The sequence below is a fragment of the Lutra lutra genome, chromosome 15 (genome assembly GCF_902655055.1).
Source record: "Lutra lutra chromosome 15, mLutLut1.2, whole genome shotgun sequence".
Classification (NCBI taxonomy): domain Eukaryota; kingdom Metazoa; phylum Chordata; class Mammalia; order Carnivora; family Mustelidae; genus Lutra; species Lutra lutra.
In genome coordinates this window covers 38,296,024-38,322,545 of record NC_062292.1, presented here as the reverse complement: position 1 = coordinate 38,322,545, position 26,522 = coordinate 38,296,024, and the positions used below count along the sequence as shown (strand labels likewise).

General features: G+C 38.5%; 1 protein-coding gene across 2 annotated transcripts in view; it reads left to right on the top strand.

Moving 5' to 3' along the window:
• The first annotated feature begins 11,882 nt into the window (after positions 1-11,882).
• ATP6V1G3 (ATPase H+ transporting V1 subunit G3) overlaps positions 11,883-26,522 on the top strand; it is a 66,729-nt gene continuing 52,089 nt past the window's right edge. The window contains exons 1-2 of one of the 2 annotated variants that reach the window (XM_047705711.1): positions 11,883-11,915; positions 22,150-22,266. In XM_047705711.1, the coding sequence (XP_047561667.1) occupies positions 22,206-22,266 (61 nt within the window). In that variant the 5' untranslated portion in view covers positions 11,883-11,915; positions 22,150-22,205. The remainder of the gene's footprint in view (positions 11,916-22,149; positions 22,267-26,522) is intronic. The other variant, XM_047705710.1, reaches the window with a different exon arrangement.

Sequence of the window (26,522 nt, the reverse complement as noted above, 5' to 3'; positions counted from 1 at the left end):
AGACCAAAGCTAATCATGAACACAGATTTCTCACTGGAAACAATACATATGAGAAAATAATATTATTGAAATGCTGACATTTAGAAAACTATTGAGAATGCTATAAAGAAAATACCTTTCAAAAATAAAGGCAAAAGACTTTTTCAGAAATACAAAGCTGAAGAATTCATCACCAGCACGCCTACACTACCAAAAGAATAAAGAATATTAATAAATAAAGAATATTAGAGAAAGTACTTTGGCAGAAAGAAAATGGCGCTGCGTAAAAATATTAATATACATGAGGAAATGAAGATCAGCAACAATGGTAACTAGAAGGGAAAATGTATGCATGTTTTTCTCTATTATTTAAATGTATCTAGAAGGTAATTGATTATTTGAGCAAAAACAACAAGGTAGTATGGGGGTTATGACATATGTAACAATAAAATCCATGTAACAACATCACAAAGGACAGGGGAAGATAAATAAAATACACTACTGTGAAGTTCTTGTAGTACACGTAAAGTGATATCATGTTATTAAAATTTAACTATTTAAATAAGCATACAATCTACCTTAGACAATCACTAAAAAAAAGTGAAGATAACTAATAAGCCAACAAAATAGGAACAACAACAACAAAAAATACTCAATTAGTTCAAAAGAAGAGAGACCAAAGAAGAAAATAGCACAAAAAACAAATGAGACAAATAGAAAGTGACTAGCAAAATAATATATTTAATTCTAATTATTAACACTACATTAAATGTAAACAGTCTAAACACATCTCTTAAAAGGCAAAAAAACTGTCATATTGGGTATAAAAACAAAACTTAACTATATACTGCTTATAAGAAATGATGTTTAAACAGACACAAAGGGTTTAAAAATAATGGAATGGAAAAAGATATGCCATGATGATACTAATTAAAAGAGAAGTTGGAGTGGCTATATTAAGAATAGAAAAATTCAGTTTCAGAATAAGAAATATTATCAATAATAAAAATGACCATTTCATACTGTTGAAGAGATGCCTTTTTCAAGAGACCATAGCAATCCTAAATATTTATGCATATGATCACCAGGTTTCAAAATGTGGGTAGCAAAAACTAATATAATTGCAAAAAGAAAGAAACAATCCACAAATATAATCTCAATTATATTGAAATTAAAGATTTCAATATTCCTCTGTCAATAATTGACTTTTAAAAAAAAAGTTGACAGATGTCAGGAAATACATAGAATACTTGGACAATACTATCAACTAAATTGACCTAATCGACATTTATAACATACTCCTTCCAACAATAGGAAATTATATATTTTTTCAGTTTCATGTGGTATACTTACTAGGATAAACTATATTCCAAGTCATAAAACAAGCTTCAATAAATTTAAAGGAGTCAAGTCTTTTAAAATATGTTTTCTGAGAACATGGAATTAAATTAGAAATAATAGAGGAGGAGTCAAGATGGCGGAGAAGTAGCAGGCTGAGACTACTTTGGGTAGCGGGAGATCAGCTAAATAGCTTATCTAAAGATTGCAAACACCTACAAATCCAACGGGAGATTGAAGAGAAGAAGAACAGCAATTCCAGAAACAGAAAATCAACCACTTTCTGCAAGGTAGGACTGGCGGAGAAGTGAATCCAAAGCGACGGGAAGATAGACCGCGGGGGGAGGGGCCGGCTCCCGGCGAGCGGCAGAGCAACGGAGCAAAATCAGGACTTTTAAAAGTCTGTTCCGCTGAGGGACATCGCTCCAGAGGCTTAACTGGGGTGAAGCCCAGGCGGGGTAAGCGCGGCCTCAGGTCCCGCAGGGTCGCAGAAGGATCGGGGGTGTCTCAGTGTCGCAGAGCTTACCGGTATTAGAACGGGGAAGCCGATTGCAGAGACAGAGCCGAGGAGTGACTCTCAGCTCAGGGTTGCCTTGAACCGGTCGCAGGCTCGGTCAGCTCGGAGCGCGGCCGGAGGCCAGGGTGACGGGAGTCATTTGGCGCTGTTCTCTGAGGGCGCACTGAGGAGTGGGGCCCCGGGCTCTCGGCTCCTCCGGGCCGGAGACCGGGAGGCCGCCATCTTCATTCCCGCCCTCCGGACTCTACGGAAAGCGCTCAGGGAACAAAAGCTCCCGAAAGCGAACCCGAGCGGATGACTCAGCGCGGCCCCGGGTAAGGGCGGTGCAACTCCGCCTGGGGCAAAGACGCTTGAGAATCACTACAACGGGCCCCTCCCCCAGAAGATCTACGGGAAACCCAGCCAGGACCAAGTTCACCAACCAGGAGTGCAGTATCATACCAAGGAGAGCGGTGGAATTCCAGAGGAGAAGAAAGCAAAGCACGGAACTCATGGCTTTCCTCCCCATGATTTTTTAGCCTTGCAGTTAATTTAATTTTTTTTTCTTTTTCAATTTTTTTTTCTTTTTCTCTTCTTCTGCTAAATTTTTTTAACTTTTACCGTTTTCTTTTTTTAACGTTTTTTAAATAATTTATCTAATATATATATATTTTTTCCTCTTTTATATTTTTTCTTATCGGCTTTCTTTTTTTTAATAGTTTTTTTTTTCTTTCTTTCTGAACCCCTTTTTATCCCCTTTCTCCCCCCTCACAATTTGGGATCTCTTCTGATTTGGCTAAAGCATATTTTCCTGGGGTTGTTGCCACCCTTTTAGTATTTTACTTGCTCCTTCATAACTCTTATCTGGACAAAATGACAAGGCGGAAAAATTCACAACAAAAAAAAGACAAGAGGCAGTACCAAAGGCTAGGGACCTAATCAATACAGACATTGGTAATATGTCAGATATAGAGTTCAGAATGACGATTCTCAAGGTTCTAGCCGGCTTGAAAAAGGCATGGAAGATATTAAAGCAACCCTCTCGGGAGATATAAAAGCCCTCTCTGGAGAAATAAAAGAACTAAAATCTAACCAAGTTGAAATCAAAAAAGCTATGAATGAGGTGCAATCAAAAATGGAGGCTCTCACTGCTAGGATAAATGAGGCAGAAGAAAGAATTAGCGATATAGAAGACCAAATGACAGAGAATAAAGAAGCTGAGCAAAAGAGGGACAAACAGCTACTGGACCACGAGGGGAGAATTCGAGAGATAAGTGACACCATAAGACGAAACAACATTAGAATAATTGGGATTCCAGAAGAAGAGGAAACAGAGAGGGGAGCAGAAGGTATATTGGAGAGAATTATTGGAGAGAATTTCCCCAATATGGCAAAGGGAACAAGCATCAAAATTCAGGAGGTTCAGAGAACCCCCCTCAAAATCAATAAGAATAAGTCCACACCCCGTCACCTAATAGTAAAATTGACAAGTCTTAGTGACAAAGAAAAGATCCTGAAAGCAGCCCGGGAAAAGAAGTCTGTAACGTACAATGGTAAAAATATTAGATTGGCAGCAGACTTATCCACAGAGACCTGGCAGGCCAGAAAGAGCTGGCATGATATATTCAGAGTACTAAATGAGAAAACATGCAGCCAAGAATACTATATCCAGCTAGGCTGTCATTGAAAATAGACGGAGAGATTAAAAGCTTCCAGGACAAACAAAACTGAAAGAATTTGCAAATACCAAACCAGCTCTACAGGAAATATTGAAAGGGGTCCTCTAAGCAAAGAGAGACCCTCAAAGTAGTAGATCAGAAAGAAACAGAGACAATATACAATAACAGTCACCTTACAGGCAATACAATGGCACTAAATTCATATCTCTCAATACTTACCCTGAAGTTAATGGGCTAAATGCCCCAATCAAAAGACACAGGGTATCAGAATGGATAAAAAAACAAAAACCATCTATATGTTGCCTACAAGAAACTCATCTTACACCCGAAGACACCTCCAGGTTTAAAGTGAGGGGGTGGAAAAGAATTTACCATGCTAATGGACATCAGAAGAAAGCAGGAGTGGCAATCCTTATATCAGATCAATTAGATTTTAAGCCAAAGATTATAATAGAGATGAGGAGGGACACTATATCATACTCAAAGGAACTGTCCCAACAAGAAGATCTAACAATTTTAAATATCTATGCCCTAACGTGGGAGCAGCCAACTATATAAACCAATTAATAACAAAATCAAAGAAACACATCGACAAGAATACAATAATAGTAGGGATTTTAACACTCCCCTCACTGAAATGGACAGATCATCCAAGCAAAAGATCAACAAGGAAATCACGGCCTTAATGACACACTGGACCAGATGGACATCACAGATATATTCAGAACATTTCATCCCAAAGCAACAGAATACACATTCTTCTCTAGTGCACATGGAACATTCTCCAGAATAGATCACATTCTTGGTCCTAAATCAAGTCTCAACCGGTATCAAAAGATTGGGATCATTCCCTGCATATTTCAGACCACAATGCTCTAAAGCTAGAACTCAATCACAAGAGGAAATTTGGAAAGAACCCAAATACATGGAGACTAAACAGCATCCTTCTAAAGAATGAATGGGTCACCAGGAAATTAAAGAAGAATTGAAAAAAATTTATGGAAACAAATGATAATGAAACACAATGGTTCAGAATCTGTGGGACACAACAAAGGCAGTCCTGAGAGGAAAATATATAGCGGTACAAGCCTTTCTCAAGAAACAAGAAAGGTCTCAGGTACACAACCTAACCCTACACCTAAAGGAGCTGGAGAAAGAACAAGAAAGAAACCCTAAACCCAGCAGGAGAAGAGAAATCATCTAGGAATAAACCTAACCAAAGAGACTAAGAATCTATACCCAGAAAACTATAAAGTACTCATGAAAGAAATTGAGGAAGACACAAAGAAATGGAAAAATGTTCCATGCTCCTGGATTGGAAGAATAAATATTGTGAAAATGTCTATGCTACCTAAAGCAATCTACACATTTAATGCAATTCCTATCAAAGTACCATCCATTTTTTCAAAGAAATGGAACAAGAATCCTAAAATTTATATGGAACCAGAAAAGACCTCGAATAGCCAAAGGAATATTGAAAAGAAAGCCAAAGTTGGTGGCATCACAATTCCGGACTTCAAGCTCTATTACAAAGCTGTCATCATCAAGACAGCATGGTACTGGCACAAAAACAGACACATAGATCAATGGAACAGAATGGAGAGCCAGAAATGGACCCTCAACTCTATGGTCAACTCATCTTCGACAAAGCAGGAAAGAATGTCCAATGGAACAAAGACAGCCTCTTCAGTAAATGGTGTTGGGAAAATTGGACCAGCCACATGCAGAAAAATGAAATTGGATCATTTCCTTACACCACACACGAAATAGACTCATCAAAATGGATGAAGGATCTCAATGTGAGAAAGGAATCCATCAAAATCCTCGAGGAGAAACACAGGCAGCAACCTCTTCGACGTCAGCCGCAGCAACATCTTCCTACAACATCACCAAAGGCAAGGGAAGCAAGGGCAAAATGAACTTTTGGGATTTTATCAAGATCAAAAGCTTTTGCACAGCAAAGGAAACAGTGAACAAAACCAAAAGACAACTGCCAGAATGGGAGAAGATATTTGCAAATGACATATCAGATAAAGGGCTAGTGTCCAAAATCTATAAAGAACTTAGCAAACTCAACACCCAAAGAACAATAATCCAATCAAGAAATGGGCAGAGGACATGAACAGACATTTCTGCAAAGAAGACATCCAGATGGCCAACAGACACATGAAAAAGTGCTCCATATCACTCGGCATCAGGGAAATACAAATCAAAACCACCATGAGATATCACCTCACACCAGTCAGAATGGCTAAAATTAACAAGTCAGGAAATGACAGATGCTGGCGAGGATGCGGAGAAAGGGGAACCCTCCTACACTGTTGGTGGGAATGCAAGCTGGTGCAACCACTCTGGAAAACAGCATTAAGGTTCCTCAAATGTTGAAATAGAACTACCCTATGACCCTGCAATTGCACTGCTGGGGATTTACCCTAAGATCAAACGTAGTGATCCGAAGGGGCACGTGCACCCGAATGTTTATAGCAGCAATGTCTACAATAGCCAAAGTATGGAAAGAACCTAGATGTCCATCTACAGACGAATGGATAAAGAAGATGGGGTAATATACACAATGGAATACTATGCAGCCATCAAAAGAAATGAAATCTTGCCATTTGCGACGACGTGGATGGAACTAGAGGGTATCATGCTTAGCGAAATAAGTCAATCGGAGAAAGACAACTATCATATGATCTCCCTGATATGACGGGAGAGGAGATGCAACATGGGGGGTTGAGGGGGTAGGAGAAGAGTAAATGAAACAAGATGGGATTGGGAGGGAGACAACCATAAGTGACTCTTAATCTCACAAAACAAACTGAGGGTTTGATGGGGGTAGGGGGTTTGGAGAGGGGTGGGGTTAGGATATTGGGGAGGGTATGTGCTATGGTGAGTGTTGTGAAGTGTGTAAACCTGGCGATTCGCAGACCTGTACCCCTGGGTATAAAATATATGTTTATAAAGCTGTAAAAAAAAAAAAAAAAAAAAAAAAAAAAAAAAAGAAAAGAAAGAAAGGATGAATCCCCAAGTTTTGTAGCAACATGGACGGGACTGGAAGAGATTATGCTGAGTGAAATAAGTCAAGCAGAGCGAGTCAATTATCATATGGTTCACTTATTTGTGGAGCATAACAAATAGCATGGAGGACAAGGGGAGATGGAGAGGAGAAGGGAGTTGAGGGAAATTGGAAGGGGAGGTGAACCATGAGAGACTATGGACTCTGAAAAACGATCTGAGAATTTTGAAGGGTGGGGGGTGGGAGGTTGGGGGCACCAGGTGGTGGGTATTGTAGAGGGCACGGATTGCATGGAGCACTGGGTGTGGTGCAAAAATAATGAATACTGTTATGCTGAAAAAAATAAAAAATTAAAATAAATTAGAAATAACAATAGAAATACCCTTGGAATATCTATAAATATTGGAAAATAAAGAATACATTTATAAATAATCCATAGTTTGAAGGAGAAATGAAGAGAAAAATTTTTCTATTTTGAAATGAGAATAGAATTATGGAGCATTTTAAAAAATTAAAACACAGTATATAATATTTGAGGGATTCCATGAAAGAACTATGCAGAGGAATTTGTAGCACTAAATATTTATAGTACAAAAAAAAAAGTCCTAAACTGATAACATCAACCTTAAGGAACTTGGGGGAAAAAAAAAACAGCAACTTAAACTCAAAGTTGGCAAAAGAAACTAATAAAGATTAGAAAAGAAATTACTGAAAAAAATAAAATAAAAACAATAAGAAAAATCAGTGAAATCAAAGCTCATTCTTTGAGAAAATCAAGAGAATTAATAAAGCTCCAACCAATTAGAACATGTAAAAAAAAAAAAAAGATGAGAGAGAGAAGTCACAAATTCTAATAACAGAATGAAGGAGTTGACATCACTACAAAATTTATAGATATTAAAAGTAATAATAGAAAATATGAAAAAGCTTTATGCCAAAAATGGTAAAATGGACAAATTCTTAGAAGTAATAAACAAATTCACTCAAGAAATAATAAATAAACAAATAGGTCCTATATCAATTAAATACATCAAACCTGAAGTTAAAAATCTTCCCAGAAGTGGTGCCTGGGTGACTCAGTTGGTTAAGTGGCCAACTCTTGGTTTTGGCTCAAGTCCTGGGCTCTAGCCCTACATTGGGCTCAGCACTCAGAAGGGAGTCTGGGCTTGAGGATTTCTTTCCTTCTCCCTCTGCCCCCTCCCCACCCCTCTCTCTCTGTCTCTCAAATAAATAAATCAATTTTTTTTAAATCTTACTAAAATGGAAGATTTAAGTCCACATGGGCTTTACTGGTGAATTCCACTAAATATTTAAGGAAGAAATTATACCAATTGTACACAAACTACTAAAGACCGTCAAAGAAGGAATACTTCTCAACATTTTGTATTAGGTTAGCAATATCCTGATACTAAGTCGAGGCAAAAACTTTACACAAAAAAGAACGACAGACCTGTATTCCTCATGAGCATAGATGGAAAAATACTAGACTAATTTTTAGTAAATTGGATTCCAGCAGAGTTTATGGCCAAAACACAAGGTTGGTTTAACATTTTAAAATCAATGTAATTTGCCATGTTAAAAAAATAAAAAATAAAATCTCTATGATCTTCTTAATTGATACAGAGAACAATCAGTCAAAACCTGATATCTATTTCCAATAACAATTCTCAGCAACATAAGGAATAGAAGGAAATTTCTTTAACCGAATAAAGTGCATCTGTGAAAATTCTATAGCTAATATATTCTTTTTTTTTTTTTAAAGATTTTATTTATTTGACAAAGAGAGAGAGATCACAAGTAGGCAGAGAAGCAGGCAGAGAGAGGAGGAAGCAGGCTCAGTGCTGAGCAGAGAGCCCGATTCGGGGCTCGATCCCAAGACCCTGAGATCATGACCTGAGCAGAAGGCAGAGGCTTAACCCACTGAGCCACCCAGGCGCCCCAATATAGCTAATATATTCTTAATGTGAAAACTAAATGCTTTCCCCTTAAGATCAGGAATAAGATAGGATGTCCACTTTCACCACTTCCTTTCTTTGTGTGAAAGACTCTGGCCATTGAGGCGGGCTAAACAAAAGCCAGCCTGATTGTAAGAAATACAATTGTCTTTATTTGAAGACATGATCATCTTCATAAAAAATCTGACGGACAATGTGCTACTAAGGAAAAAAGTGAATTTAGAGATGTTGTAGAAGTAAAGATCTCTACACAAAAATGAAAATTGTATTTCTATATTAACAATGAACAATCAGTAATTGAAATTCTTTTAAATAGTATTTACAGGGAGGGTATGTGCTATGGTGAGTGCTGTGAAGTGTGTAAACCTGGCGATTCGCAGACCTGTACCCCTGGGGATAAAAATATATGTTTATAAAATTAAAAAAAAATAGTATTTACAATAGCATAAAAAAACAATGACTTTGAGGTGGATCTGACCAAAGGTTACTACTTATGAATTAAAAACAGTAAAACATTGCTGAGAGAAATTAAGGAAAATCTAAATAAATGGAGAGATGTTCTTTACCCATGGATCAGAAGACTAGATTTTTTAAAATAGTGATTCTCCTCAGATTGATCTATAGACTTGTTGATCTTTCAAAAATCCCAGTGGGTTTTCCTGTATAAATTGATAAGCTGATATTTGTTTCAAAATTTGCATGAAAATTCAAGAAACACAGAAAATCCAAAACAAATTTGAAAAATAAAAGCAAAAAAGAACTACCTGATTTCAAGACTAATTATAAGACTAAAGTAATGAAGACTATATGGTATTGTTATAAAGATAGACAAATAGATCAATGGAACAATAGTCAAGAAAGAATCCTTTACTTTTACCCTTACCAGACAGCTGATTTTGGGCAAAGGAGAAAAGGCAATTCTATGGAGAAAACACAATCTTTCAGCAAACAGTGTTTGAACAACTAGATAATCACATGCACAATATGAACTTTAATCCACACCTCACACCACATATACAAATTAACTACAAGGGATTCTAGACCTAAATGGTAAACTGAAAAGTCTAACATTTCTTGAAGAAAATGGGAGAAAATCTTCGTGATCTTATGTTAGGCAAAGATTTCTTCGATACAACATCAAAAACATATCTATAAAAGAAAAAAAATGATGGAACACTGGGTGGCTCAGTTGGTTAAGCATCTACTTTTGGCTCAGGTCATGATCTCAGGGTCTGGAATTGAGCCCTATGTTGGGCTCCCTGCTCAGCTAGGAATCTGGTTCTCCCTCTTCCTCTGCCCCTCCCTTTGCTTGTGCTCTCTCTCTCTCTCTCAAATGAATAAATAAAAATCTAAAAATAAAAAAGATAAATTGGGTTTCACCAAAATTTAAAACTTCCGTTGTCAAAAATTACTATCAAAATAATGAGAAGTTAAACTGAAAGAAAAAATGATAGTTATAATAAGGAATTTGTATTCAGAATATTTGGAGAAGATTCAAGACTCAAAAATAAGGGCAGGGCTCCTGGGTGGCTCAGTTGGTTGAGTGTCTACCTCTGGCTTAGGTTGGAGTCCCAGGATCCTGGGCTGGAGTCCCACCTCAGGCTCTCTGCTCAACGGGGAGCCTGCTTCTCCCTCTCCCTCTGCCTACTGCTCCCCTTGCTTGTGCTTGCTCTCTTTCCCTCTCTTTTTCTATCAAATAAATAAACAAAATCTTTTAAAAAATAAAATAAACAATAAAGAGGAAAAATCCAATTTTTTAAATGGAAAAAATATTTGAAGAGCCATTTCAACAAAGAATACATGTGGTGGCAATGAAGGTCATGAACATACGCTCAATTCTGTTAGTCATTACGAAAATTCAAACTAAAACTCAAGGTACCAGCATACACCTATTAGAACGACTAAAATTAAAAATATTGATCACACTAAGTATTGGCAAGAATGTGAAACGACTCAAATTTTCATACATCAAGGATGGAAATGTAAAATGGTGCAGCCACTTTGCAAAACACTTTGGCATTTAGAAAATTAAATGTATGTATATTGTATATTCTAACTACTCCACTCTGAACAAAGACTTGTACAGAAGTATTCATAGAAGCTTTACTTGTGATAGCCCTGAATAGGAAACAACCCAAATGTCCATCACAGGTGAATAAATAAGTAAATTTTGGTCTCTCGACTCAATGGAATACTGTTCATCAATAAAGTAGGAATAAATTGCTGTTACATACAATGTAAATGAATTCGGGGAAAAAAAGAGCAAGTACTGTGTGATTTTATTAATATAAAAATAGAAGATGCACATTGCTCTGTAGTATCAGAACACAGATCATTGGCTGCCTCTGAGCAACGTGGGTTGGAGAGGGGCAGAAGGGAGTGATGCAAAGGGCACTCAAGAAGCTTTTGGAGGTGGTGGATATGTTTATTGTCTTGAATGCTGTGATGGCTTCACAGATATATACACATGTCAAAACTTCCTAACTTGTCCACTAAGTATGTGCAGTTTATTGTATAGCAATTATTCCTCAATAAAATATGCTTTAAAAAGATGAATATGTATAGAATTCAGACTGTAGCTAAGGATAGAGGAATTTGTGACCATCATCTTGATGATGATAGTTCAGGAGTCCCTAAAAGAGATTCAGGAGGCCATGATTCTGCTCACAATGTGTGCAGAAGTATCACTGTCTATTTATAGTCAGTCTGCTTATGTTTGAAACCCAGCCAAATAAATGTAGGAGGTGTGAATCTTTGGCAAGTTTCTTTATTCAACCCAGCTCAAATTTCTTACCCAACCTCATGAGATTGTTACAAGGATATAATAGATCACACAGTAAGTGATCAAAAAATGTTAGCTTAACAAATGCTATATTCTCACGTCAAAACTGGGTGAGGGGTTCATAGCTTTGGCCAGCTGCTCAAAGAGTTCTGTGACTCAGAAATTCAACCACTATGGTAAGTGAAGTTGTGAAAGGCAGGAGAAATTATTCAAAAAGAGTGTGCAGAAGCATATGAGAAAAATAAGTACAGAATCTGGGAGAACTATCTGAGCTTGATGAGCAAGAGACAGAGAAGGAACCAGATAAGAAAACTGAGAAGTAATGCAGAGGTAAAGTGGAAACCAGGAACTGGCGGGGTCACGGAAGCCAGAAGAGGAAATATTTTCAAGAAAAAAAATATCACATACTTCAGCCATGTGGAAGAAGTTCAACTATAAGAAAGATCGACTGGGGGCGCCTGGGTGGCTCAGTGGGTTAAGCCGCTGCCTTCGGCTCAGGTCATGATCTCGGAGTCCTGGGATCGAGTCCCGCATCGGGCTCTCTGCTCAGCAGGGAGCCTGCTTCCTCCTGTCTCTCTGCCTGCCTCTCTGCCTGCTTGTGATCTCTCTCTGTCAAATAAATAAATAAAATCTTAAAAAAAAAAAAAAAGATCGACTGGATCTGATAATAGTGAGTTTTAACTTTTTTGTTTATTGAGATATAATTGATATATAACAATATATTACTTGCAGGTGCACAAATAATGACTTGATATCTATAGATATTGCAAAATGATCACCAAAGTAAGTTTAGTTAACATGTTGACCTTTAAAGGAACTATTTCACCAGAGAGGTGAGGAAACAAGGCATAGGAATAGAGGGATATAAAGAAATGGTTAGGAAGCTGGACAATTAATTCAGAGAACTTTTCAAGAAATTTAGAAATTATTTGAAAACAAAATAAAACAACAAGGCTATAGCTGTAGGTGGTGTTAGGGGAAAGAGAGTATTTCCCATGGTAAGGAGTACCTGAGCTTGTTCTCAAGATAATGGGAAGAGGCCAGAGAAAAACAGGTTGTTGGAAATGAAAAAAAAGACAAAGTGACTCTTTCAAAATGAGGTTTTAAAAGAAGTAAAAGAGGAAAGGCAATGGGGTATGCAGTCTTAGAAATAACATTTACATTTTATGTAACCTTACATTTTATGGAAACTAGAAAGAAGAAAAGAAGAGTGAGGACCAGACACATTTTGAGCTGAAGAGGAGGAAAATTGAGGTCTCTGGTATAATTACTGAGGTCATGATCCAAAAAAAGAAGATAATTGACTGACATTGCCAAAACAAGCATGGTAAGGCTTAGAGACTTGAATTATCAAGAACTTGATATTACCACATCCATGATGTGCTGGATGTAGATTTTCTGAAAAATTTAAAGAGATAGAGTACTGCAACCTCATATACCTGACAACAGATACTATCACAGACTCGAGGTTTTATTTTTTTGTTGTTGTTGTTTTTTTAATTTAATTTTTTATTTTTTCAGCATAACAGTATTCATTATTTTTGCACCACACCCAGTGCTCCATGCAATCCGTGCCCTCTACAATACCCACCACCTGGTGCCCCCAACCTCCCACCCCCCAACCCTTAAAAATTCTCAGATCGTTTTTCAGAGTCCATAGTCTCTCATGGTTCACCTCCCCTTCCAATTTCCCTCAATTCCCTTCTCCTCTCCATCTCCCCTTGTCCTCCATGCTATTTGCTAAGCTCCACAAATAAGTGAAACCATATGATAATTGACTCTCTCTGCTTGACTTATTTCATTCAGCATAATCTCTTCCAGTCCCATCCATGTTGCTACAAAACTTGGGTATGCATCCTTTTTTTTTTTTTTACACCTTTATAAACATATATTTTTATCCCCAAGGGTACAGGTCTGCGAATCGCCAGGTTTACACACTTCACAACACTCACCATAGCACATACCCTCCCCAATATCCATAACCCCACCCCCCTCTCCCAACCCCCTCCCCCCATCAACTCTCAGTTTGTTTTGTGAGATTAAGAGTCACTTATGGTTTGTCTCCCTCCCAATCCCATCTTGTTTCATTTACTCTTCTCGTACCCCCTCAACCCCCCATGTTGCATCTCCTCTCCCTCATATCAGGGAGATCATATGATAGTTGTCTTTCTCCGATTGACTTATTTTGCTAAGCATGATACCCTCTAGTTCCATCCACGTCGTCGCAAATGGCAAGATTTCATTTCTTTTGATGGCTGCATAGTATTCCATTGTGTATATATACCACATCTTCTTTATCCATTCGTCTGTAGATGGACATCTAGGTTCTTTCCATACTTTGGCTATTGTAGACATTGCTGCTATAAACATTCGGGTGCACGTGCCCCTTCGGATCACTACGTTTGTATCTTTAGGGTAAATACCCAGCAGTGCAATTGCAGGGTCATAGGGTAGTTCTATTTTCAACATTTTGAGGAACCTCCATGCTGTTTTCCCGAGTGGTTGCACCAGCTTGCATTCCCACCAACAGTGTAGGAGGGTTCCCCTTTCTCCGCATCCTCGCCAGTATCTGTCATTTCCTGACTTGTTCATTTTAGCCATTCTGACTGGTGTGAGGTGATATCTCATGGTGGTTTTGATTTGTATTTCCCTGATGCCGAGTGATATGGAGCACTTTTTCATGTGTCTGTTGGCCATCTGGATGTCTTCTTTGCAGAAATGTCTGTTCATGTCCTCTGCCCATTTCTTGATTGGATTATTTGTTCTTTGGGTGTTGAGTTTGCTAAGTTCTTTATAGATTTTGGACACTAGCCCTTTATCTGATATGTCATTTGCAAATATCTTCTCCCATTCTGTCAGTTGTCTTTTGGTTTTTTTAACTGTTTCCTTTGCTGTGCAAAAGCTTTTGATCTTGATAAAATCCCAAAAGTTCATTTTTGCCCTTGCTTCCCTTGCCTTTGGTGATGTTCCTAGGAAGATGTTGCTGCGGCTGACGTCGAAGAGGTTGCTGCCTGTGTTCTCCTCGAGGATTTTGATGGATTCCTTTCTCACATTGAGATCCTTCATCCATTTTGAGTCTATTTTCGTGTGTGGTGTAAGGAAATGATCCAATTTCATTTTTCTGCATGTGGCTGTCCAATTTTCCCAACACCATTTATTGAAGAGGCTGTCTTTTTTCCATTGGACATTCTTTCCTGCTTTGTCAAAGATGAGTTGACCATAGAGTTGAGGGTCCATTTCTGGGCTCTCTATTCTGTTCCATTGATCTATGTGTCTGTTTTTGTGCCAGTACCATGCTGTCTTGATGATGACAGCTTTGTAATAGAGCTTGAAGTCCGGAATTGTGATGCCACCAACTTTGGCTTTCTTTTTCAATATTCCTTTGGCTATTCGAGGTCTTTTCTGGTTCCATATAAATTTTAGGATTCTTTGTTCCATTTCTTTGAAAAAAATGGATGGTACTTTGATAGGAATTGCATTAAATGTGTAGATTGCTTTAGGTAGCATAGACATTTTCACAATATTTATTCTTCCAATCCAGGAGCATGGAACATTTTTCCATTTCTTTGTGTCTTCCTCAATTTCTTTCATGAGTACTTTATAGTTTTCTGAGTATAGATTCTTAGTCTCTTTGGTTAGGTTTATTCCTAGGTATCTTATAGTTTGGGTGCAATTGTAAATGGGATGGACTCCTTAATTTCTCTTTCTTCTATCTTGTTGTTGGTGTAGAGAAATGCAACTGATTTCTGTGCATTGATTTTATATCCTGACACTTTACTGAATTCCTGTACAAGTTCTAGCAGTTTTGGAGTGGAGTCTTTGGGGTTTTCCACATATAGTATCATATCATCTGCAAAGAGTGATAGTTTGACTTCTTCTTTGCCGATTTGGATGCCTTTAATTTCCTTTTGTTGTCTGATTGCTGAGGCTAGGACTTCTAGTACTATGTTGAATAGCAGTGGTGATAACGGACATCCCTGCCGTGTTCCTGACCTTAGCGGAAAAGCTTTCAGTTTTTCTCCATTGAGGATGATATTTGCAGTGGGTTTTTCATAGATGGCTTTGATAATATTGAGGTATGTGCCGTCTATCCCTACACTTTGAAGAGTTTTGATCAGGAAGGGATGCTGTACTTTGTCAAATGCTTTTTCAGCATCTATGGAGAGTATCATATGGTTCTTGTTCTTTCTTTTATTAATGTATTGTATCACATTGATTGATTTGCGGATGTTGAACCAACCTTGCAGCCCTGGAATAAATCCCACTTGGTCGTGGTGAATAATCCTTTTAATGTACTGTTGAATCCTATTGGCTAGTATTTTGGCGAGAATTTTTGCATCTGTGTTCATCAAGGATATTGGTCTGTAGTTCTCTTTTTTGTTGGGATCCTTGTCTGGTTTTGGGATCAAGGTGATGCTGGCCTCATAAAATGAGTTTGGAAGTTTTCCTTCTATTTCTATTTTTTGGAACAGTTTCAGGAGAATAGGAATTAGTTCTTCTTTAAATGTTTGGTAGAATTCCCCCGGGAAGACGTCTGGCCCTGGGCTTTTGTTTGTTTGGAGATTTTTGATGACTGTTTCAATCTCCTTACTGGTTATGGGTCTGTTCAGGCTTTCTATTTCTTCCTGGTTCAGTTGTGGTAGTTTATATGTCTCTAGGAATGCATCCATTTCTTCCAGATTGTCAAATTTGTTGGCGTAGAGTTGCTCATAGTATGTTCTTATAATTGTCTGTATTTCTCTGGTGTTCGTTGTGATCTCTCCTCTTTCATCATGATTTTATTTATTTGGGTCCTTTCTCTTTTCTTTTTGTAAGTCTGGCCAGGGGTTTATCAATCTTATTAATTCTTTCAAAGAACCAGCTCCTAGTTTCGTTGATTTGTTCTATTGTTTTTTTGGTTTTTATTTCATTGATTTCTGCTCTAATCTTTATGATTTCTCTTCTCCTGCTGGGTTTAGGGTTTCTTTCTTGTTCTTCTCCAGCTCCTTTAGGTGTAGGGTTAGGTTGTGTACCTGAGACCTTTCTTGTTTCTTGAGAAAGGCTTGTACCGCTATATATTTTCCTCTCAGGACTGCCTTTGTTGTGTCCCACAGATTCTGAACCGTTGTGTTTTCATTATCATTTGTTTCCATAAATTTTTTTCAATTCTTCTTTAATTTCCTGGTTGACCCATTCATTCTTTAGAAGGATGCTGTTTAGTCTCCATGTATTTGGGTTCTTTCCAAATTTCCTCTTGTGATTGAGTTCTAGCTTTAGAGCATTGTGGTCTGAAAATATGCAGGGAATGATCCCAATCTTTTGATACCGGTTGAGACTTGATTTAGGACCAAGAATGTGATCTATTCTGGAGAATGTTCCATGTGCACTAGAGAAGAATGTGTATTCTGTTGCTTTGGGATGAAATGTTCTGAATATATCTGTGATGTCCATCTGGTCCAGTGTGTCATTTAAGGCCGTGATTTCCTTGTTGATCTTTTGCTTGGATGATCTGTCCATTTCAGTGAGGGGAGTGTTAAAATCCCCTACTATTATTGTATTCTTGTCGATGTGTTTCTTTGATTTTGTTATTAATTGGTTTATATAGTTGGCTGCTCCCACGTTAGGGGCATAGATATTTAAAATTGTTAGATCTTCTTGTTGGACAGTTCCTTTGAGTATGATATAGTGTCCCTCCTCATCTCTTATTATAATCTTTGGCTTAAAATCTAATTGATCTGATATAAGGATTGCCACTCCTGCTTTCTTCTGATGTCCATTAGCATGGTAAATTCTTTTCCACCCCCTCACTTTAAACCTGGAGGTGTCTTCGGGTGTAAGATGAGTTTCTTGTAGGCAACATATAGATGGTTTTTGTTTTTTTATCCATTCTGATACCCTGTGTCTTTTGATTGGGGCATTTAGCCCATTAACATTCAGGGTAAGTATTGAGAGATATGAATTTAGTGCCATTGTATTGCCTGTAAGGTGACTGTTATTGTATATTGTCTCTGTTTCTTTCTGATCTACTACTTTGAGGGTCTCTCTTTGCTTAGAGGACCCCTTTCAATATTCCTGTAGAGCTGGTTTGGTATTTGCAAATTCTTTCAGTTTTTGTTTGTCCTGGAAGCTTTTAATCTCTCCGTCTATTTTCAATGACAGCCTAGCTGGATATAGTATTCTTGGCTGCATGTTTTTCTCATTTAGTACTCTGAATATATCATGCCAGCTCTTTCTGGCCTGCCAGGTCTCTGTGGATAAGTCTGCTGCCAATCTAATATTTTTACCATTGTACGTTACAGACTTCTTTTCCCGGGCTGCTTTCAGGATCTTTTCTTTGTCACTAAGACTTGTCAATTTTACTATTAGGTGACGGGGTGTGGACTTATTCTTATTGATTTTGAGGGGGGTTCTCTGAACCTCCTGAATTTTGATGCTTGTTCCCTTTGCCATATTGGGGAAATTCTCTCCAATAATTCTCTCCAATATACCTTCTGCTCCCCTCTCTGTTTCCTCTTCTTCTGGAATCCCAATTATTCTAATGTTGTTTCGTCTTATGGTGTCACTTATCTCTCGAATTCTCCCCTCGTGGTCCAGTAGCTGTTTGTCCCTCTTTTGCTCAGCTTCTTTATTCTCTGTCATTTGGTCTTCTATATCGCTAATTCTTTCTTCTGCCTCATTTATCCTAGCAGTGAGAGCCTCCATTTTTGATTGCACCTCATTCATAGCTTTTTTGATTTCAACTTGGTTAGATTTTAGTTCTTTTATTTCTCCAGAGAGGGCTTTTATATCTCCCGAGAGGGTTGCTTTAATATCTTCCATGCCTTTTTCAAGCCCGGCTAGAACCTTGAGAATCGTCATTCTGAACTCTATATCTGACATATTACCAATGTCTGTATTGATTAGGTCCCTAGCCTTTGGTACTGCCTCTTGTTCTTTTTTTTGTTGTGAATTTTTCCGCCTTGTCATTTTGTCCAGATAAGAGTTTATGAAGGAGCAAGTAAAATACTAAAAGGGTGGCAACAACCCCAGGAAAATATGCTTTAGCCAAATCAGAAGAGATCCCAAATTGTGAGGGGGGAGAAAGGGGATAAAAAGGGGTTCAGAAAGAAAAAAAAAAAGAAACTATTAAAAAAAAAAAGAAAGCCGATAAAGAAAAAATATAAAAAGAGGAAAAAATATATATATATATTAAATAAACTGTTTAAAAAACGTTAAAAAAGAAAACGGTAAAAGTTAAAAAAATTTAGCAGAAGAAGAGAAAAAGAAAAAAAATTGAAAAAGAAAAAAAAATTATTAAATTAACTGCAAGGCTAAAAAAATCATGGGGAGAAATCCATGAGTTCCGTGCTTTGCTTTCTTCTCCTCTGGAATTCCGCCGCTCTCTTTGGTATTGAAACTGCACTCCTTGGTTGGTGAACTTGGTCCTGGCTGGGTTTCCCATTGATCTTCTGGGGGAGGGGCCTGTTGTAGTGATTCTCAAGCGTCTTTGCCCCAGGCGGAGTTGCACTGCCCTTACCCGGGGCCGCGCGGAGTAATCCACTCGGGTTTGCTTTCGGGAGCTTTTGTTCCCTGAGCGCTTTCAGTAGAGTTCCGGAGGACGGGAATGAAGATGGCGGCCTCCCGGTCTCCGGCCCGGAGGAGCCGAGAGCCCATGGCCCCACTCCTCAGTGCGCCCTCAGAGAACAGCGCCCAATGACGCCCGTCACCCTGGCCTCCAGCCGCGCTCCGAGCTGACCGAGTCTGCGACCGGTTCAAGGCAACCCCGAGCTGAGAGTCACTCCTCGGCTCTGTCTCTGTAGCCGGCTTCCCCGTTCTAATACCGGTAAGCTCTGGGACACTCAGACACCCCCGATCCTTCTGCAACCCTGCGGGACCTGAGGCCGCGCTGACCCCGCCTGGGCTTCACCCCAGTTAAGCCTCTGGAGCGATGTCCCTCAGCGGAACAGACTTTTAAAAGTCCTGATTTTGCTCCGTTGCTCCGCCGCTGGCCGGGAGCCGGCCCCTCCCCCCGCTGTCTATCTTCCCGTCGCTTTGGATTCACTTCTCCACCAGTCCTACCTTTCAGATCGTGGTTGATTTTCTGTTTCTAGAATTGCTGTTCTTCTTCTCTTCAATCTCCCATTGGATTTGTAGGTGTTTGCAATCTTTAGATAAGTTATTTAGCTGATCTCCCGCTACCCGAAGTAGTCTCAGCCTGCTACTTCTCCGCCATCTTGACTCCTCCCCCCTTTATTTTGTTTTTAATAAGTGATTATATTGATGTCAAAAGCTACAAGCAATAAACCACAATATATACAACCATGGAATGAAGGACCTGGTTACTAAGTACACAGGTTCATCTATTAAGCCTTTGGTTCTACTTCTGATTCTGCTCCGTTACCCAGAATAAGAATCTTTGCCTTGCTGAATATCAGTGCCCAACTATAAAGTTTGATCCAGGTTGCACATGGTAAAATTAAATATCTTTATTTCAGTTCCAGAGATTATATTATTTTTGGTTTAATGGGACTTGACAAGTTGTTTTTTTTTTTATTCCAAAACAAAATATGTTATTTTCATCAGTAGATGAGAATAAATAAATAAGAAAACCCAAAGTCAACTGTCAGGCCCCTGTACCATGAGGGTTCAAATTTGCTGAAGTCCCCTAGTCACCCTTAATTTCCAACAGATAAAACAAAAAAAGGCCATTTGTCTGGCTACATAGGCTTCCTCAATCAGAGACAGCCAATGCCCTTCCAGCTTCATGTAGGTCATTCTAAACAAAATTTAGTGTTTCATTTTAGTAATAAAATTCTGAACTATTTATCTTTATGATATTTTCCAGAGAACCTGACCTCACATCAAGGAAAAGCAGTGCTTTGTTTCAGAAGGACACAAGTATAGTAATTAAATATGAAGTTTCAGGAATGAAATCACCTGAGTTTGAATTCTGGCCCCATTGCCTACTAATTATAGCTTAACCCTTCCAAGCCTCCTTTTCTCCACCAGCAAGACAGCACTGTTAAAAATTTCAATGAGCGTGTGCATCAAATATGCTTAGGATAGCATCTGGCACATAGTGAGCAATAAATGTTATTCTTTTTTAAAATTTTAATAAAAATGCACTACATTTGGGGGAAATATTTTTTTTCCCTCAATGAATAATTCTTCTGTACAGATAATATTCTGTTGGGTACATTGTATTTGCAGCCTGAATATAAATTAGCTTTAATTGAGGCAATTAATCTTGGGATTAGTATGGTCCCACAAAAAGCCATTGAATAGAGGGTGGCATTTAGATTATCTTCTGAAGTAAACCTGATAAACCTTCCACTTCACTTTTCCTCCTTCTTTCTCCCACCCATTTGTCTCCACTCCAGTAGGAAACAATGGTCCAGATATTGTTAGCAAGAGTCCAAATAAATAGAAGGAGGTCTATCAGTTGGGGTGCCTGGGTGGCTCATTGGTTAAGCCATCTGACTTCGCCTCAGGTCATGATGCTGAGTCCCTGGATTGAGCCCGCATCAAGCCCCACATTAGGAATCCTTGCTCAGCCAGGAGCCTGCTTCTCCCTCTGTCCCTCCCCCTGCTCATGCTTTCTTTCTCTCTCTCTTTCTCTCTCTCAAATAAATAAGATCTAAAATTTTTTAAAAAAGAATTATTCTCTTTTATCTTAAAAAAAAGAGAGAGAGAGAGAGAGAGAGGCCTATCGAGAACTGGATGAGCCAAAAAAAAAAAAAAAAAAGAGAGAGAGCTGGGTATGCCAGTTTGAACAGCTAAGAATTTATGTTGTGAACAATGGAGTGCCAATCTGGAGTTAAACAGGGAAACAGAAAGATGAAATATGCATGTTAGAAGATGATTTAGGGATAACTATAAAACATGGATTGGCGAACTTTTTCTGGAAATGGTTACATAGTATTTTAGTTTTTGCCAGGCTTTGTTACAAACTGCTGAATTTTGCTGCTATAGGACAAAGGCAGCCATAGGTGAGATGTAAATTAATGGGTATGGCTGTAGTTCTAATAAAACTTTATTTACAAAAACAAGCAGCAGTAGCAAGCAGAATTTGATCTTGTTATAGAAGATGAATTGTACAGTGTAAGATTGAACCAGAATCAGATATTCCAATGAAGTAGTTAGCGTAATTGACCAAGAAAGACCTGAGGAGACTTGAAGAAAGCATTAGCAGAGAGACAAAAAGGAGGCAATAAGGTTTAATATAGTAGGAGATAGAAACCACAGGTCCTAATAACCAGTTGGATATAGGTAGAAGTGATAATGAAAATCCAAAGTTTAGATCTGATTTGGATGATAGCGTACAGGTGGTACTCCCCACTCGATGATGGGAAACATGGGCACTGAACTATTACTGAAGGTAACACAGTACCTGGGAAAGCTCTGCCCTCTGGTCACAGGTCACAGCCCTGACCAAAATTCTCTTCTCAGTGCAGAACCAGCAACATAATTTCCATGACCCACTATAAAATAAATGAATATGTGGGAACCCTTATTGAAATGATTAAGGTTTTCAGACAATACAGTAGAGCTTTAAAATCAAGCATGGAAGCCTTTTGAAGCACTGGGCCTTGTGCCCACAAAGATTCATAGGACATGAATCTGACCCTGCCCTTTCTCCAGCCTGGCATCCTTCAGGGGTGGGTTAGCTACTGTAATTCCAGAAGCATGCTATATTTACAAAATGGAGCTTCTAGTTATGTTTCTTTTGACTAGTGGATTTCAAGGATGTTTTTCCACAGTGCAGGGCTTTGCTGTGCCAGTAATTAAGGGAAATTTTTTATTGGGGTCATAGCTTTTAACATGCCTCCAAAGCCCAGTTTTGTTAGTTTCCCAATCTGTCACATAACGTAAATAGCTGTACTCCAATGGTGACTTCAAGTTAAGGAGCTTTTTAAAATTTTTTCTTCCCTCACCTCTTATTCAAGATATGGCAGAATGGCAGTATGCATTCCCCATGACTGATTGAGTGTGCCTTTGGAAGATGAGTTTCTCTCTGTGCATCAAGTTGACAAGGCATTTGGGGTGGCACACTGAAAAGGAAGGTAAGCTCCAAAGTCCTAGACAGCACCCCCCCCCCTCAGCTGTTTCCTCAGGGGACCTATTGATGTCTTAGAAGGTTAAACCCACTAGGAAGCATGGAGAATGTTCTGTGGCCAGTGAAGAAAACTTTCTTTGACTAGAAGTCCAAAAATACATGCTGTCTGTCCAACTTAGCCACCATTGTTTTGTACCCTTAATTGACTCTTGACATTGCTTAGTACATCTTCCTATGGTGACACATGAAGCATGGGTCTTCAAGACCTAAAAGTCACTTTTTGTATATCTTTGTTCTTATTCCATAAAGTTTCAGAGGACCTATCATGTCAAGATATTAGATAATTTATGATACATAACAAAGAGCAAGAAAAAAGAAAAATGTCATCATAGCTGATTATGATGTTTATGTACACACACACACATTCTATTTACAATCAATTACTCCCCTATTTACCAAGAAATATTTCTTTCCATTTGGAAAAAGGAAAGCTAACTACCCAACACAAGAATTCATACAGAGCAGTCACCTATTTCGGATTCTCAGATAAAATAAGAGACACTAAGTATTTACAGAGATTTGGGACATAGTTATATATTAAAATGTGTTATTTAGGGCGACTGGGTGGTTCAGTGGGTTAAGCCACTGCCTTCGGCTCAGGTCATGATCTCAGGGTCCTGGGATCGAGTCCCGCATCGGGCTCTCTGCTCAGCAGGGAGCCTGCTCTTCCCTTCCCTCTCTTGCCTGCCTCTCTGTCTACTTGTGATCTCTCTCTCTGTCAAATAAATAAATAAAATCTTTAATAAAAAAAATAAATAGGGCGCCTGGGTGGCTCAGTGGGTTAAGCTGCTGCCTTCGGCTCAGGTCATGATCTCGGAGTCCTGGGATCGAGTCCCGCATCGGGCTCTCTGCTCAGCAGGGAGCCTGCTTCCTCCTGTCTCTCTGCCTGCCTCTCTGCCTGCTTGTGATCTCTCTCTGTCAAATAAATAAATAAAATCTTTAAAAAAATAAATAAATAAATAAATAAATAAAATGTGTTATTTATTTGAAATTCTAATTTAATTGGATGCCCTTTTTTTTTAATTGGTAAATCTGGTAACTCTACACCTAAGCTGTGTGGGAGATCTAACCATATGACTTCTAAAGTCCCATCTAGCCCTGAAATTTTCAATGTAGGCATGATTTTACGGTTTCCAGTAAACCTACCTAAGACCAAAGAGTGGAAGTTAAGAGAGGGAAGATAGTGATTCAATAGAAGAAGAATCTGTTAATCAAGCAAAACAGTAACCGCAAATGTAATCCACCTAATCGCAACCCTAACCCTAACCTAACTTAATGGTCTATAAAGTGGGATGTGCTCACCGCAGGAGACATTCAAGGCAGTCCACCTCCACCTCCTAAGTGGAGGAGGTAAAAATGAGAACATTCCATTTTTAAATTAGAAAGAAGTTGACAGAAGAATTGAGCCTGGTTCTCTGTCTCTATCAGGAGGTGAAGGTATCATGAAGGATTTGTGATAGTTTCACAGCACAGGTGGTCCACAAAGAAAAGCATATATTAGTTTTCTGCACTATTAAAAGGGAGGGATAAAAATGTTTCTAATTTTTGTGCTTTGTTTTGCCACAAAGGACATGACATCCTTAAAAATGTATAAGCATCTTTTTTGCATAAGCATGATTTTTTAAACTTAATTTTCCAGTATAATTTCTGCAGTGTTTAAATTTTTTTCAAAAATACAAAACTGTATTGGCTGGATTGGAAGAATAAATATTGTGAAAATGTCTATGCTACCTAAAGCAATCTACACATTTAATGCAATTCCTATCAAAGTACCATCCATTCTTTTCAAAGAAATGGAACAAAGAATCCTAAAATTTATATGGAACCAGAAAAGACCTCGAATAGCCAAAGGAATATTGAAAAAGAAAGCCAAAGTTGGTGGCATCACAATTCCGGACTTCAAGCTCTATTACAAGCTGTCATCATCAAGACGCATGGTACTGGCACAAAAACAGACACATAGATCAATGGAACAGAATAGAGAGCCCAGAAATAGACCCTCAACTCTATGGTCAACTCATCTTTGACAAAGCAGGAAAGAATGTCCAATGGAACAAAGACAGCCTCTTCAATAAATGGTGTTGGGAAAATTGGACAGCCACATGCAGAAAAATGAAATTGGATCATTTCCTTACACCACACACGAAAATAGACTCAAAATGGATGAAGGATCTCAATGTGAGAAAGGAATCCATCAAAATCCTCGAGGAGAACACAGGCAGCAACCTCTTCGACGTCAGCCGCAGCAACATCTTCCTAGGAACATCACCAAAGGCAAGGGAAGCAAGGGCAAAAATGAACTTTTGGGATTTTATCAAGATCAAAAGCTTTTGCACAGCAAAGGAAACAGTGAACAAAACCAAAAGACAACTGACAGAATGGGAGAAGATATTTGCAAATGACATATCAGATAAAGGGCTAGTGTCCCAAATCTATAAAGAACTTAGCAAACTCAACACCCAAAGAACAAATAATCCAATCAAGAAATGGGCAGAGGACATGAACAGACATTTCTGCAAAGAAGACATCCAGATGGCCAACAGACACATGAAAAAGTGCTCCATATCACTCGGCATCAGGGAAATACAAATCAAAACCACCATGAGATATCACCTCACACCAGTCAGAATGGCTAAAATTAACAAGTCAGGAAATGACAGATGCTGGCGAGGATGCGGAGAAAGGGGAACCCTCCTACACTGTTGGTGGGAATGCAAGCTGGTGCAACCACTCTGGAAAACAGCATGGAGGTTCCTCAAAATGTTGAAAATAGAACTACCCTATGACCCTGCAATTGCACTGCTGGGTATTTACCCTAAAGATAAAGAAAAAAAAAAAGAAAAGAATACCCAAGTTTTGTAGCAACATGGATGGGACTGGAAGAGATTATGCTGAGTGAAATAAGTCAAGCAGAGAGAGTCAATTATCATATGGTTTCACTTATTTGTGGAGCATAACAAATAGCATGGAGGACAAGGGGAGATGGAGAGGAGAAGGAAGTTGAGGGAAATTGGAAGGGGAGGTGAACCATGAGAGACTATGGACTCTGAAAAACGATCTGAGAATTTTGAAGGGGTGGGGGGTGGAGGTTGGGGCACCAGGTGGTGGGTATTGTAGAGGCACAGATTGCATGGAGCACTGGGTGTGGTGCAAAAATAATGAATACTGTTATGCTGAAAAAAAATAATGAATACTGTTATGCTGAAAAAATAAAAAATTAAAATAAAAAAATTAAAAAAAATGTTGAAAATAGAACTACCCTATGACCCTGCAATTGCACTGCTGGGTATTTACCCTAAAGATACAAACGTAGTGATCCGAAGGGGCACGTGCACCCGAATGTTTATAGCAGCAATGTCTACAATAGCCAAAGTATGGAAAGAACCTAGATGTCCATCTACAGACGAATGGATAAAGAAGATGTGGTATATATACACAATGGAATACTATGCAGCCATCAAAAGAAATGAAATCTTGCCATTTGCGACGACGTGGATGGAACTAGAGGGTATCATGCTTAGCGAAATAAGTCAATCGGAGAAAGACAACTATCATATGATCTCCCTGATATGAGGGAGAGGAGATGCAATATGGGGGGTTAAGGGGTAGGAGAAGAATAAATGTAACAAGATGGGATTGGGAGGGAGACAAACCATAAGTGACTCTTAATCTCACAAAACAAACTGAGGGTTGATGGGAGGAGGGGGGTTGGGAGAGGGGGAGTGGGGTTATGGATATTGGGGAGGGTATGTGCTATGGTGAGTGCTGTGAAGTGTGTAAACCTGGCAATTCGCAGACCTGTACCCCTGGGGATAAAAATATATGTTTATAAAAAATAAAATTAAAAAAAAAAAAGAATAAAATCTTTAAAAAAAAAAAATACAAAACTGTGATTCTCCAGTTACTGTGCAATAATAGCTCAAGGACATCAAGGATGGCAGGGATTTAATGGATAAACTTGAACATAAAACCTTTGCTTAATTACTGGATGAAATTTAGTACCATAATGTAATAATCACAGTTAATAATGCATTTTTTCTTTTGGATCTATATACCAATATGACATATATTTTTCAGTTATGACAATCATTACAACCAAGTATCAGAATTGCTTTACCATAAAATTTTGTATAATAATAAAGTAGCTTCATACTTTTCATGTGCAAAAATATTCTTATACATTTTCTTTGTGAAAACAAAACA